Source organism: Nilaparvata lugens, chromosome 1 (genome assembly GCF_014356525.2).
Source record: "Nilaparvata lugens isolate BPH chromosome 1, ASM1435652v1, whole genome shotgun sequence".
Taxonomy (NCBI): Eukaryota; Metazoa; Arthropoda; class Insecta; order Hemiptera; family Delphacidae; genus Nilaparvata; species Nilaparvata lugens.
Window position 1 is genome coordinate 22,993,007 of NC_052504.1, and position 16,378 is coordinate 23,009,384.

At 33.3% G+C, this 16,378-nt stretch overlaps 1 protein-coding gene across 3 annotated transcripts in view; it reads right to left on the bottom strand.

The window, feature by feature from the left end:
• Positions 1-16,378, bottom strand: part of LOC111047027 (tripeptidyl-peptidase 2) — a 45,993-nt gene that overhangs the window by 15,244 nt on the left and 14,371 nt on the right. For all 3 annotated transcript variants that reach the window (XM_039422413.1, XM_039422422.1, XM_039422429.1), the window contains 10 exons: positions 11,112-11,345; positions 8,551-8,681; positions 8,021-8,195; positions 7,317-7,473; positions 6,506-6,690; positions 4,134-4,288; positions 3,232-3,449; positions 2,243-2,477; positions 1,397-1,525; positions 920-1,035 (listed from right to left, as the gene is read on the bottom strand). In XM_039422413.1, the coding sequence (XP_039278347.1) occupies positions 920-1,035; positions 1,397-1,525; positions 2,243-2,477; positions 3,232-3,449; positions 4,134-4,288; positions 6,506-6,690; positions 7,317-7,473; positions 8,021-8,195; positions 8,551-8,681; positions 11,112-11,345 (1,735 nt within the window). The remainder of the gene's footprint in view (positions 1-919; positions 1,036-1,396; positions 1,526-2,242; positions 2,478-3,231; positions 3,450-4,133; positions 4,289-6,505; positions 6,691-7,316; positions 7,474-8,020; positions 8,196-8,550; positions 8,682-11,111; positions 11,346-16,378) is intronic.

Genomic DNA, 16,378 nt, shown 5'->3' on the forward strand with positions numbered 1-16,378 from the left:
AAGAATGACCCACTTTTGAACAGTTATATTTATTTTTAAAAATGGTGCACACAAACCAATTTTACATCAAATTACTCACATAAGTATCAAGTTTATGATAATGTATTATAAGTGTCCTCCTTTTGAAGCTCGGACGACATCTAGTTGGTAGCCAAATTCATCCCAGACTTTTCGCAAGATGTCTTTTCGGACTGTAGCTACTGCATCAGTTATCCTGGTTTTTAGCTCCTCAATATCAAGTGCTAAGGGAGGAACATAAACACGATCTTTAACGTATCTCCACAGGAATACGGCATCACCACACTGGCATAAGGATTTACGCCTTTCCTCAACACCAACTTGCCTAAACATTGGATAGGGCAAACAGGACCGCAAGACTTGGCTATGCATTCCTAGCCTCCCGGTCCCCTGACATAACACCGTGTGATCTTTTCCTGTGGGGATAGTGAGGATACGTTAAAGATCATGTTTATGTTCCTCCCTTAGCACTTGATATTGAGGTGCTAAACCCAGGATAACTAATGCAGTAGCTACAGTCCGGGAAGACATCTTGCGAACAGTCTGGGATGAATTTGGCTACCGTCTAGATGTCATCCGAACCTCAAAAGGAGGGCATATAGATCACTTATAATAAATCATCATAAACTTGATACTTCTGTGAGTATCAGTATTTGATGTAAAATTGGTTTATATGCACAATTTTTAAAATAAATACAACTGTTTAGAAGTGGGTCATTTTTTTTAAACACCCGGTAAACAATGTTTTTTGTAATCTATAATTTTCATGAATAATACATTTTTCTCCTTGACAAATTCTGAGGTTTTCAATCAGTTATTGATTATAGGTTTAAATCTACATTTCAGAACAACATAATATTTTAATTTGTGAATTTCAAATGCATTAACTTTCAAGACATACTTGTCGTTAGGAATGGGAGCTATGTAGATTGGATGCGGCTTTGCTACAGGTAGAACAGCGCTGGCCATTTTCTTTCCATTGATCACAGCTTGCGAATAGCTAGCATAGACATCAACCTGAAAAATACAACACTTCTGTTAATTTATTTCTGTTTAGTCTCGACAAGACTTCAGTCTTCTGGAAAGTTCCAAAAATTATTTAGATTCTCTTCTCTCAAGAGTACAATAAACTGAAATCAGGCACATATTACTGCCAACAATAAACAGTTGAGAATACTGAAACAGCGACAGAAGTTCAAAAATACTTTTTGAATTTCTACATTTTGCAGAAGATTTTTCCTACAAAAGATGAGATTTAAATCGTTTTCACGCTTTAATTGACGTGAAAATGTACATGTTTGCAGTAGAAGAATTATTTGGAAAGAGGTATTTGAGCTATTCAACACGACAAATGATGAAAAGATAATAACTTACTTACCGTGATTGGAGAGGGAAGTTTATGGCGGAGAAGTATTGGAAGGTCGACTAGTTTGTCAAGGAGCTCTCGCTTTTCATGTCTGATTTGCAGTTTAAGAACGTAGTCTCCTTTCTCCAATTTGCAGCTGTACTGGAAAAATCCACAAAGTGATAATTTGAAAAGTGATGCTTACTTTGAGGATTTTAAAGAATGAGAATTAACTATGAATATGATGAGCCCTTTAACGCAAAGTACAAAATACATTGGTCTTTATATTACGATTTTCAACGAGCAATGGATATGTACGTAATACAAATCAATTGGAGATATTGACTTATGGAATTGAAGAATATTGATATGGATTTGAAAAAGTGAAATTCAAGTGAGTGTTTTCATATATTATACTTATTTTATTCGAAGAGTAGATGTAGTTTCGATGGATGGAAGAGTGAGCTAGATAAATAGAGAGGGGTTAGAAGGAGAGCATGTGAAATCTATATTTGAAGCTCGGTCCAGCTTGTGACCTATTCGATATCTTACCTCTTATATGCTACTTCAAATGGTATAGTATAGTAATGGTGAAATCAGGCAAGATGTAGCAAGGGGACTGTCAAACGGATGAACGTCATCACCACTTTCTTGTCTGATACAAGTCTGATTCGTTTTACTGATCATACACGACTTAAAGTGAGGGGTAAAATCTTGACTGGGCTTACGAGATGATTAAGACAAAATTAAATACAATTTCTACCAACAAATATGAGCAAAATGTTTCCATAATATAAACTGAGTCGATAGACTATATGATCACCCATTTCAATGTACTCATGCTTGCACAATGAATTTAATGATAAAATAGAGAGATACCTTGGAAGGGCAAAAGTCTCCAGCGGCCAAAAACTGTTTATTAGAATCGAATAGCAGCCAGAGTTGCGACTCGAATTCAGACTCGTAGAGATACGAACTGAAAAGCGAACAATTGGGCGTTACTTCTGCAGCTTTCGGTGTCTGGAAGTTATAGGAGAGTACTAGTTGATAAATCTGGCGTGACGGCGGAATCACATCTCTTTCGTTCAACGGCGACACTTTGGCTTCGGCTGGCCTAAAAACACAAATCGATAAATTAATCAACATAATCATTGTAATAATGATACATTCAATCGGTTTATTGAAAAAATAAAAATAATTGAGAATATTTTCATTTCATTTTAGAAATATCCAATCAGAGGATTTTAATAATAAAAGAATCGAATATGTTTTCATTATATTTGGAACAATCCTTTTGAATCCATCGATTATTGTTAATTAATATTTTGAAGATTAACAGAATTGTATGACTTTCAATTCAAAACTAATCAATTTCTCAATAAATTCATTAATAAACTCATAGAATCATTAATTTTATTTGCCTGTTCATTTCAATTAACGTCATCAATACCACCCATTCAACCAACTTAGTTCCCCTTTGAGAATTTATTATTTAGATTCTATTCTCCAATGTTTTCAAACTATGAAAAAACAAGAACTCGTACAACTCAAAATTTTCTTGGACAAAAAAATAACACAACACTCTTATTCTCTCAAGCCAAAACACATATTATTTTAAATTTTCACAAAATACAATGTACAATAGAATACAATGTAGTTTCTGAAATCACGTTCTTTACATTTTTTTTGTCAGTAAACAGGAAATGGAACAGGATTAAGTTGAACGCATATTTGAAAAATGGACCTCGAAAATTGGTCAGATGTATAACAATGAGTGACTAGATGATCGTGGTCCTTTTGAATGAAACTGAAAACTTACGAATAATTTACAATAATATTGTTATAGTGATAATAACTATAATGATTACTTCAAGGCAGTTATGTTGTTCTTCAACTGGATTGTGGGTGCGATTTCTTCTGGATGGATGCCAGAGCACAACTCGAGCGAATGGATGCCTCCTGCGTGGTGCATCGTCACTGAAGGCGTGCTCGGCCTCACGCCATTGAACATTATACTGTAATCCAACTTCATGTCACCCAAGCATGTCCAATACTTGGCTATCACGTACTCCAATACCACTCCACCCTGCAAAATAGTCTAATTAGCAATCAAATTCAACTGAGCTAGGAAAATGTCAAATAGTATGGTTATAATAAATTATACCTTCCTATCTTCAAGTAAATATGGAGCACAATGCATGAACATTTAGATAAGAATTAGAATTTTCTAGTTGAATCCTATAAATATAAGTTAAAAAAGATTGCTAATTATTTCTAACAAATATAATGAATTACACGAAAATGAGAATTATTTTTTGAATAGAGAGCTATTCACGAAACTATAGTCATATTGGCTTGATTATGTACTCACGAAATTTGAAATAAGGCAAAACTAGCATTATGAGTAACATTTTCAACCACCACGCAAAAATGGATCATCCCTATCTCGAAAATATACATTTAGTGATGATCATTTTAATAATCATTCATAATATTTGAAAAGTATTTCCGTAAAACAGTTAATTTAATCCATGACAATTGAGGTGGAATAAGATCAAACTGTACTGTTTATACTGGTTACAAACTAAATGTTTAATTCGTAACAAATGAGTTGGAATACACTAGCTTATTTATTGAACAAAATTTATCAATGTTAATAAATCAAAATCGCCGATTAACTGAAAGCCGATCAAGTTAAGCGATAATATTGAAAGCAATTTGCTCACTTTTAATTTTTCATCTTACAAGTAAATGTAAAATAGAAGTTTACCTGGACTTGAAATCTCAACTCGCAAGCCGTTTGAGAGCTGACAGTCACCATTTTGTGAAATTCAAAGGTGGAGCAGCTTGTTTTCGGTTTCAGCTGCACGCAATGAATTACGAATCGCTCAGTTTTATCCTCTTCTAATCCTTTTAGCGTTAAAACTGTAAAAACACAGAACCATGACTATCAATTTTTTTAAATCCCGTTTATTACTCAAATTTGAATTCTAGCAAATCGTTCATTGAAATAAGAAGCTTAATAACTTATGGATTTATGGAGTTAATAATTTTGTTGGACGGAATTTTTAACTGCATTTTGTAGTAAAATGTACGATTTGTTAATTACAGCTTATTTTCAATATTTTCATCGGAAAATAGCCAAAGAATTCCGAACTTGAACGTCCTACCAATATTATAGATTTGAATATAACATTCTTCCAAGAAAAAGTTGAGTGATGAAGTGCCATATGTTGAGTGAAGTGCCATTTGAAAATCTACAGATAGTAGAAACATTAATAAGTTATATAGATTAATATTCTCTGTAAATAAATATGTGATATTTTACGCTCTCATAGACTGATATTTCTTTATAATTTCATTCCTATAGCATATTTAAATTATAGAATAATAATATGGTCCATGAGTTTTCATTATAAGGCTGTAACTCCTCACTTGTATTTGTATGGCTTGTTCGTGTACAAATAGAATGTAGATTATCATTTATTTATTTGAAAAAAAAACATTAATTACCCGCCCATGAAACATCATCAGGTACTACAACGAAATGCCTCTTGATAGTATTTGGTTTGAATTCGACATTTTGAAACTTGATTTCGCCACGACAAGTGTCCGGAACAGCAGTTGGCCTCACAACAGTCACTTCTACATTGAACACTGGGCCTTTCTCAACACACGACACATCGTAGGCTCGGATACTGAAACACCACCACAACAGCAAATTAATTCACTCGAACCACAATTGATTAATTGGTTCTTCGTCCAAGAAAACAGTAATTCTCAGTCTATTAATTTGGAAGTAAATTGAACAAAAATATATCACTATTTATCGCAAATTTTCAGGTCTAGTTTTTAGGACTCTTATTAGATCTAAACATTTAAGATAGATTCAATGGTCCATTCGATTAGATAAGTGTTCTCTAAAATAAATAATTAAGAAATGATTAATATAATAAATCTGTTATTTTTTGGAAATCATTATTATAGTACTGATGGATATGATGTTAATGATGGCTCATACTAATCACAATAATACTAATCGGGCTTTCGAAGATAATCATGAATCAAATTTCATATCTTATCAACAAATAGGCTGGTATCAAACAAATTTATAATTCATTACAATTCAAACTAAAACTACATACCATAGTCCTTCTCTTAACGTAAAGTAATATTTTATCGTTTAAAGTAAAGTAATGTAAAGTGAACGAATTTATCATTTACTGACTGGTGAAAAACTTCATTTGAATATGCATATTTTCGAGTAATTGTTTGTATAGTGGACTGAATGTAATTACCTGGTGCGGTGAACGCCTTCAGGTAGTCCTGAAGGATCGACTTTGACAGAGAACACCCTCTGAATGTTCATCATTTCCAGGTAGGACGGACAGCTAACCCACGATGCATCGCAAGCCAGGGCCAAACTCATTTGGAAGTCTATTTTCTTTTCAGAGGCTGAAAAACAGAAGTTCCATAAACTTTTCATTTTTTTAGACTTACGAAACAACAGAGATAACAGTTTACAGATTACAAACATTACAAGTTTGAAGGGTGGGAAATGCAAAGAAGTTCTGTTGAGAACATACCAACACAATTCGAAGAATCGTAACAAAGTTGTTTTGTATAAATTAGTTCCGAATAAAAGCTATGGTATTTTTTAAAAAAGAACTTTACTGGAAAATAATATTAATACTAATGTAGCAATTATTTATTAGGTTAGCACAAACAATACAATGATCGGAAAAGAAAAAACAGGCTATTACCCAAAACTTCTTCAATTTTCTAATTTAGTTTCAAACTTGAACGTCCTACCAATATTATAGATTTGAATATAACATTCTTCCAAGAAAAAGTTGAGTGATAAAGTGCCATTATGTTACCAAGAAAATCTACAGATAGTAGAAACATTAATAAGTTATATAAATTAATATTCTCTGTAAATAAATATGTGATATTTTACGCTCTCATAGACTGATATTTCTTTATAATTTCATTCCTATAGCATATTTAAATTATAGAATAATAATATGGTCCATGAGTTTTCATTATAAGGCTGTAACTCCTCACTTGTATTTGTATGGCTTGTTCGTGTACAAATAGAATGTAGATTATCAATTATTTATTTGAAAAAAAATTAATTACCCGCCCATGAAACATCATCAGGTACTACAACGAAATGCCTCTTGATAGTATTTGGTTTGAATTCGACATTTTGAAACTTGATTTCGCCACGACAAGTGTCCGGAACAGCAGTTGGCCTCACAACAGTCACTTCTACATTGAACACTGGGCCTTTCTCAACACACGACACATCGTAGGCTCGGATACTGAAACACCACCACAACAGCAAATTAATTCACTCCAACCACAATTGATTAATTGGTTATTCGTCCAAGAAAACAGTAATTCTCAGTCTATTAATTTGGAAGTAAATTGAACAAAAATATATCACTATTTATCGCAAATTTTCAGGTCTAGTTTTTAGGACTCTTATTAGATCAAATGGACACTAAATCTTATTAGATCTAAACATTTAAGATAGATTTAATGGTCCATTAGATTAGATAAGTGTTCTCTAAAATAAATAATTAAGAAATGATTAATATAATAAATCTGTTATTTTTTGGAAATCATTATTATAGTACTGATGGATATGATGTTAATGATGGCTAATACTAATCACAATAATACTAATCGGGCTTTCGAAGATAATCATGAATCAAATTTCATATCTTATCAACAAATAGGCTGGTATCAAACAAATTTATAATTCATTACAATTCAAACTAAAACTACATACCATAGTCCTTCTCTTAACGTAAAGTAATATTTTATCGTTTAAAGTAAAGTAATGTAAAGTGAACGAATTTATCATTTACTGACTGGTGAAAAACTTCATTTGAATATGCATATTTTCGAGTAATTGTTTGTATAGTGGACTGAATGTAATTACCTGGTGCGGTGAACGCCTTCAGGTAGTCCTGAAGGATCGACTTTGACAGAGAACACCCTCTGAATGTTCATCATTTCCAGGTAGGACGGACAGCTAACCCACGATGCATCGCAAGCCAGGGCCAAACTCATTTGGAAGTCTATTTTCTTTTCAGAGGCTGAAAAACAGAAGTTCCATAAACTTTTCATTTTTTTAGACTTACGAAACAACAGAGATAACAGTTTACAGATTACAAACATTACAAGTTTGAAGGGTGGGAAATGCAAAGAAGTTCTGTTGAGAACATACCAACACAATTCGAAGAATCGTAACAAAGTTGTTTTGTATAAATTAGTTCCGAATAAAAGCTATGGTATTTTTTAAAAAAGAACTTTACTGGAAAATAATATTAATACTAATGTAGCAATTATTTATTAGGTTAGCACAAACAATACAATGATCGGAAAAGAAAAAACAGGCTATTACCCAAAACTTCTTCAATTTTCTAATTTAGTTTCAAACTGTCCAAATATTACACATAGGTTATATCTGTATAGACAATAACTAATATGGAAGAACATCATTTCAAGAAAAAAACTTACTAATAAGGATAAACACTTCTATTTATATTGTTTTTTTCAATAATTATTTTCATCAACTAGAATCTAGGGGATTCCTCAACATCACCTGCCATTACCTGGCTGTAATCGTTAAAAAAGACCTACCCATGTTATCGGAATCCAAGAATATTGGTTCCACAGTGATTCCAAAGTCTCTTGGCTTATTAGTTTGTTTCCCTCTGATGTAGATACCTTTCATACCAGCACAGCTAACTTGAAAGCGAACATCTCTTTCTTTTCTATCGCAATAAGAGACTAGATGATCAAATGCTTTTTCTACCTGAAAAAAAGAAAATTTGCATGTACAAAAAAAAGCTAATCAATAGAATTACTCCAAATTGATTTTAGTTTGAAACTTAGATACGTGTCATCAAATGGAAAATTATTCACGCATAGATTTATTGTCTGGTATTTGTAGAAAATTATGTGAAATTGAATTTGAATAAATTCATTAAAAGCGTTTAATTGGATTTGAATTTTGTACTTTTCAATGTGGAATTTGCCTTTATGAACCAAACTTCTTAGAATGGAAAATTGTTGGATGGCAGTTTACCATCTGTAGTTATTGCGATAAGAAATATTTAATAGAACAAAAGGTGATTAGCGATAAGTTGACAGGATAACACAGTACTGACCTGTAGTAAGCCATGGCCCTGAGCAAATTCGTCTAAATTGCTAATGAATTGCGCCGTATTTTCTAGAGCTTGTTTGACTGAGAACGGGGAGTAAGGTAGCTTTTGAGCCAACATTCCAGATATTAGAAGAGCTGAAAAATAGAATAATACAATTGAGAATTATTCGACAGACTGAATACCATGATGGCAGAACATGTTAAATAAAATCCTTAATTGTAGCAGAAATGGTGATTCCGAAAGCTAGGTTTACACTATGTAGCACAGCTATACAGCTCTGCTACAAGTTCAAAAAGTGACACTGGAGATCTGCTATATAGCCCGGCTGTATAGCAGTTTTAAACCTGTTTCCTCAGCTATATAGCAGAAAAATGAGCTATCCAAAATTTTCGGTAAACATCAAAGAGAATCTGAGCTATATGTAGCTCTGCTACATGTCAATTTCTGTTTATAGCAGAGCTAGATGTAGCTGCTCTATCCTTGAAAGAAGGCTGTCGCAGCTGTTTACTGTTGTTTGCAGCTGTTTAGTGCCTGCTGGGTTTACACACCAGATTATACTGTACTCATTTGTTGTCAGAGTGCTAGTAGGCTACTGCGCATTGCGAACGAATTTCATAAGTCAAGACGTCTAAATAATCCTCATTTAAGTCTTTCAAAAGGTCACTACCACTGTATAGTTTCCTAGCCTGAAGTGAGGGTCTTATCCAATATCTTCTTTCTCTTCTCTGTGCTGAAAATATCACAGTAGCTGCGGCGAAAACAGCGGCTGCTGCAAGAACTACCTTCTTCTTCGGCATCTGGCTGGGAACTGAGTGTACTGGTTTATTCCAAACTATATGTAGCTCTGCTACAAGTAATGGCATCAAAGTATATATAGCTCTGCTACATAGAATTAGCGTCAAATCTATTGTAACTGAAAATAAATTGAAGTAGAAGTTGAACCTTCTAAAGAAACTCAGGAAAATCCAATAAAACTACTCAGAGTATCATACTCTTAGAAAGTTGACTTTATTGTTCTTTTTCATTAATTTATAATATCGTATTATTATCAGTAATGCAATATGCACATTATGCTGCTCAGTAATCGACAATAATTGTATACCTATTATTATTGTTTTCAATAGGGAATTATAATTTTGAACTGTACTGTCGTAGAAAAAATATAGCACAAGAAGATATTCCATGGTATCTCTTGACAGAAAATCCTCTATACTCACTGTCGGAATTTTTTGATATGGATAGGGATATAATTAGTAATTATTTTTAAATATACGTTCCATAATGTATTAATATTAGGTTGGCAATAATTTTAGTCTATGAGAATATATTTGAATTATATATATATGTTTGTAACATTATTTATGTATGAGCTGAATCATATGATAGTCTTTGATTGTGATAGTTTTTGATTGTTTTCTATTATTGTATTTATTGAACATTGTGATGTTTCCGATTGTGTAATTTATATGCTTAAAGGAATAAAAATCTATTCTATTCTATTCTATAAAGTGTTTATGTTTTAATTTTCAATGTTAACTCAAGATGACAGTCCTAGTACTTATTTTTCGTAAAGCAATGTGACGCTGGTAGTCTCTCATACTGTGCCGTTTTTACACTCTCACCCGGCCAGAACAGTAATAATAGACAGTAGTCGACAGTAATCGGCTTGAGTTAACAAAAAATCGGCTTGAAATTTGGAACATGAAGGTCCCATACCATGGAATATCTTCTTATACCATCTTTTCTCTATGGTACTGTATAGTTAGTTGTGTTATTGTATGTTGTATCGATGAGTAGTAGTAGAAATGTATCCATTTATTTACTATTCATGTCAAAAATAATAGAAAAACCAGCTTCAACATTGTTTGACAAAGAGCATCAAACCAATACATTATAGCCTGAGAGGTTGCCTACCCAGGAGTAGGTCAAAATAAATAATTATTTTTTTTAATATGAACTCAATCTTTTTAAAGACTGTTTAAGCATCTTCTTTTAAAAGACTGTAATTCTTAAAAGACTGTAGCTTTCCCTCAATTCTTCCTATCCAATCATTCAATATCTGCGCTGAAAGTGAGTTAGTTGGTCTAGTTTTCTACTCCAATGTAACTGAAATAATTTAATTGTTTTCAAGTTTGCAGTGATTGTATTATAGATATACCTACGTATATAAGCATCTTGATATCAATATTGATCTACTATATTTTTAGGTGGGAAATTGGACTCAAAGTCTTGAAGAGGACACATGCCCTAATATTTTGGAACACATCACAATTTAAAAAAATTTGGGAGAAAAACAGTTTTTGGCTGACCCTGTTGCACTCTCTAAATTATAATTAAATTTATTTATTTAACATTACATAATACACAAATCACATACATGATCAGAAAAGAACAAACAGGCCTAGCCCAAAACTGTTCCGAAAATAAAATTATTTTTATTTGTATGATTATTTGAATGAATGCAGGGCAAATCATTTCGAAGAGGATCATGTTTTCTAGAATCTCGCCCATATCAAATGATTTTCATTTGTATAAATATTTGAATGAATATAGGAGGGACTTACCGACAACACCGGTGCAGTGAGGTGCGGCCATGCTGGTACCGTTCATGAGCTGACAGCCTCGCAGCGTGGAGCAGGGCACAGACGTGATGGCGGCGCCCGGGGCGCACACTGAGACGCCCTTGGCGCCCTCTGGCGTCGGTCCGCGCGACGTCCACGTGAACGGCATGCCCGGCTGCTTCCGTCGCAGCGAGTACTCTGACGTCATCATTTCCGGCGACACGTACGCGCCAACACCTGCACACACGTTTCATTCTTGTTTACACTGACTCCAACTATAAAAACCAACAATAGACAACAACAATACAAATCAAATTCGAATTTGATTTTTAGAGGAAATCTTTAGAAATTTCATTGGATGGTTTGGAAATGAATGCTTTCACTGGAGTCCAGTCAATTGTTCAATTCCTGAGTCAGAGACAATTAAAAATAAACGGTAAATGTCAATTCCTGCAATTCAAAAGCATAATTCAATCGAGGATAGAGCAATAAACGTGTTAGTAGAGGAAAATGAATTGGACCAAGAAGAGATAGTAGCGTCCTTAGGAGTTGTATTGGATAAGAAATTAACATGGCATCCTTACATTGCGAAGATATGTAATAAATTTCATCTGTGATATTTTGTCTTGTGGCATCTTGCTAAATGATAAAAAATACTGTTAACAGCTTATCATTGTCTTATTTATATATATAAGATATATATATATATATATATATTATATATATATATATATATATATATCTATATATATATATATAAGACAATGATAAGATATATATATATATATATATCTATATATCTATATATATATATATATCTATATATCTATATATTATCTATATATACAATATAGATATATATATATATATATATACTTGTACTATCACATATTAGATATGCTATTTGAAAAGTATGGGGTAATTCATCACAAAAATATTTGGACAGAGTGTTTAAGATTCATAAGAAGGCACTCAGGTGTATAGAAAAAGTAGATAGGTTAGATTCTCATAGGCTTTTATTTAAAAAACTTGGCTTTTTGACTGTACCGTTTTTGTATATATATGAAGTTATAAAGTACTGTATGTGAAAACGAGTGGCGTGGACCAAAATTCAAATATACATGAGGACAATACACGAAACAGAGCTGATTATCACATAACTAGTAGTACTGTAAATAGTAGACCTCTCGCAGTTAAAAACCACAGCCTCCTCTAATACTGTCCATCAGAGTGAATCATGTCCTGTCCTGACGTGTCGGCGAGATATCGGTGTGTAAACAACTAAAGGATGTTTGAGTTGTTGTATCGATTAGATTACATTATTATCAGTCCTGAACATCCTCAATAGTGGACAGAGGATGGGTCAACATTAAACTTATGAAGGTAAAAAACACATAATGAAATGTTTAAACAGGAAAACCAGTCATATAGATTACTCAGACTAGTACTCCTGCTTTAGCCTACTTAATCACAAACAGGATATAGTTGGGCAGTCCAATTATAAAACTCATCTAATGAATGAAATGGTCTCTCAACCAGCCAATCTCTGAGTTTAATTTTGAAATTCATGATGTCCAAATCTTTTAGGTTGGCCGGTAGAGAATTATAAATTTTTGACCCGCTATACTGTGGCGACTTTTCAAAGAGAGTGGTTCTGTGAGCTACAGAAGAAAACATGTTGGAGTGGCGGATATTATCCTATTATATTAAGCGAGCAATTTCTGTATATTTATATGTGGTTATCTGGTTATATGGGTCAGAAAAAAAATTCATCAATTTATGTTCAACGGATCTCGAAAACGGCTCTAACGATTTTCACGAAATTCAAGACAAAGTAGGTTTATGATATGAAGATTCGATTGCACTAGGTCTCAACCCTTGGATAACTCGCTGAAGGACATTAAAAGGATAAATACGTCCTTAGAAAAACCGCCAGAAATTTTGTCGTCTGTCGATACCGTAAGAGAGTGAACGAGTGCATGTGTGTGGGATCATCCAGCTGATCTCACGAGAAGAAAAATTCAGCAAGAGAAACTTATTTTCCTTTATTTCTCTTTTTTTAGAAAACGTGTTTACTTCAGAAAGTCCAAAATAGTAACTGGATGCTGTTAGTGATACATAGTATATTAACAAATATTGTAGCAAACATAATATATCATTCTAAATCGAATTCATAGTATATCTATTTGTAATTGATGATGTGTTTGTTTTTTGAAGTGTGAATAGATTGTTATTTTGATGAGTGATAGTAAGATTTCGATTTGGAATGTAGTATAAATTTGAAAAGGGACAGTTTTGGGCATAAGCCTGTTGTGCCTCCTCATATAACTTAAATTCAATCTTTCGTTACAAATTTTCTATGCTTTTACACTCCAGAACAAAGCTCGGTCCCCCTATATTAATTAATATCGGGGCACAGAGCTTTGCTCGTTATTCTTATTTATTGGTAAACAGAACACAATTTATTCTCTAAAATGATAGTGTTTATATTTCACAGCTAGCTATATGTCATCTTATGAATTTCGGGGATGCGATATTTTGATTTTTCACATACTCATTCGCTCACTCACTTTAGTATCCACAGCGGTTTCAGCCAAGGATGAATTATCCTTTTAATGTCGTTCAGCGAGTTTACCCAAGGATGAGACCTAGGGCAATCGAATTTTTATATCATAAACCTACTATGTCCCAAATTTCGTGAAAATCGTTAGAGCCGTTTTCGAGATCCGTTGAACATAAATAACCAGATATAAATACAAATATAAAAATACAGAAATTGCTCGCTTAATATAATAGGATGTGAATCTCCATGGCGGCTGAAAGTGTTAGTATTTTTCTTAATATAGGTACATATATCCAGGATATAAAGAGAGGTAGGTGAGGAGTTTTCCTCTCATAAAAAGCTCACGACAGCTATATGTTAGGGCCTTGTTAAAGATCACCCTGACCGCTCCCTTTTGGACCTTGAATACCATTTTAGCTGTAGATGAGTTTCCTCAGACAATGACACTATATTTTAGGAATGGGTAAAAATACCCATAATAAACACTTAGCAATGACTTGAAACGTATTGCTCCTTTAAGTACCCGTAGCGAAAAACAGGCAGAACTCAGCTTTTTACACAATCTATTAGTGTGTTCAACCCATTTCAGGTTCCTATCAATCAAGCAGCACACCCAGGAATTCCACGGAATCCACATCCTCTAGCTGAATCTGATTGTGATTCAATTAGATGTTACTCTGTGTGGATTGTGTTGATTTGGAAGTCATCAGTGTTGTTTTGTTCAGATTCATTGATAAACCATTGACTAAAAACCAAGTTTCTATATTTTTCAATTCATGTGGGAAAATTTGAGAAATAACTTCAACATTGGCACCTGAAATCATGAATGAAGTATCATCTGCATATTGGAAGACTGGTCTATTTGTACAAGTTGATAAATCATTCACATATATTATGATCAACGTCGGTCCCAATATTGATCCCTGAGGAATACCAGCAGATATAGGAGCCCACTTTGACCTGAAAATGCTCTGACCCAAAGAAACCTGTGTGGATTGCCGCCTGTCAATCAAATAAGACTTGAACCATGCCAAAGACTTGCCCCAGAAACCATATTTTTCCATTCTTTTTTAAAACGGATATCATGTACTACATAGTCAAACGCTTTTGACAAATCACACATGAGGCCACATACTGATTTTGAAGAGTCAAGTGTCAAAGATATACAGTCCACAAGTTTTGTGACAGCGGATTCTGTACTCAGTCCCCTAATAAAGCCAAACTGTGTCTTACTTAATATTTCAGAATAATATTAAATATTGCAGGAAGTTGAAGATCTGCTCATTAGCAACCTTTTCAAAAAGTTTAGAGAATGCAGAAAGAATTGATATTGGCCTATAGTTGCTGAAATTTTCATTATACAAATTGGTCATTATACTTTCTCTTGGCTAAAGAAATTACTTGTTTGAAAATCCTGATGTAAGTTCTGTAATAGGCTTTGAAAACTGGGTCCTGACTAGTCAAGAACATTTTATGAAGCTCTCTCTTTCTTTTGCTAAATACTGAATGAAAAAGACTAAGGAATTGTCAAAAAACCACAGATTTATTGATACTTAAAAAGAGAGTATACTACTTTCTAAGTATCAAAAAATCTGTGTTTTTTGACAATTTCTTAGTCTTTTTCATTCAATATGAATAATTACCACAATATCAACTTCTCAACTACACAAAAAGTTTGTTAGATACAACTATACCTGCAGTGATCCAACCCTTCCTTTTGCCAACCCAAACTAATAAGATTTTAAACACCGCATCGAAATGAAGAAAAAAGTCTTTAAGGAATGAATCATAGTTCTCACCAACAGAGAGTGTCTTGTCAAAACCCCAACACAAATTTGCAATTCTCTTTCTAAATTCCCTCATTTTTGTCAATGAAAAGTTCCTCCTTTTTATCACTTCAAGTTGTGGACTTTTTTTTCATTAATATTAACAATTGGTACTAACAGCCCTAGATGATCTGAAGCTCCCAGACTAAAGACAAATCCCTGTGATCTATTTTTATCAGAGACTCTAGTGAAGACGTTATCTATACAGGTTTGTGATTGAGATTTAATTCGGGTAGGTATATGAAAACTAGGTGACATTCCATAATTATGACTTGAAAGTTTCTATTAGAGCTCTAGAGGCACTGGAATCAACAAGAGTATTAATGTTAAAATCTGCAGCGAAAATCATGTCGTCATATCTCTTCTTACCCACCCCAATTGTATGAAGAACTGAGTCCAGAAGTTCGACATCAATAATAATTATTATTAAAACAAAATTTGTTGTAAACAACTATGCTACTATCGTCAAAAGCTTACCGAGTTGAACAGAAAGCAGAGAAAAGTCGGGAGAAATTAATATTATCAATTGCATGCCTCATTGCATGCCTCATTGCTTGCAATTAATAGTCCACACGACAGCTGATTTTTCACTAAGTTACATTGAGATATTAATTGCATACGTCATAGCATGAAATTTATAATACACTCGACAGCTATTTTATGATGAATAATTATTTAGTCTGATTTTTACGGTAATATTGGCTTTCGAATGAGACTCCTTTTCTTTTTGTATAATCCGTAAAATGCGAAATTTCAAAAACCCGTATATAAACGTCAACGCGAAATTCAAAGAGGAACATACATGTAAAATTTCATGGAAATCTATTGCCGCGTTTCGCCGTAAATGCGGAACATAAATATAAACATATAATATAAGCATA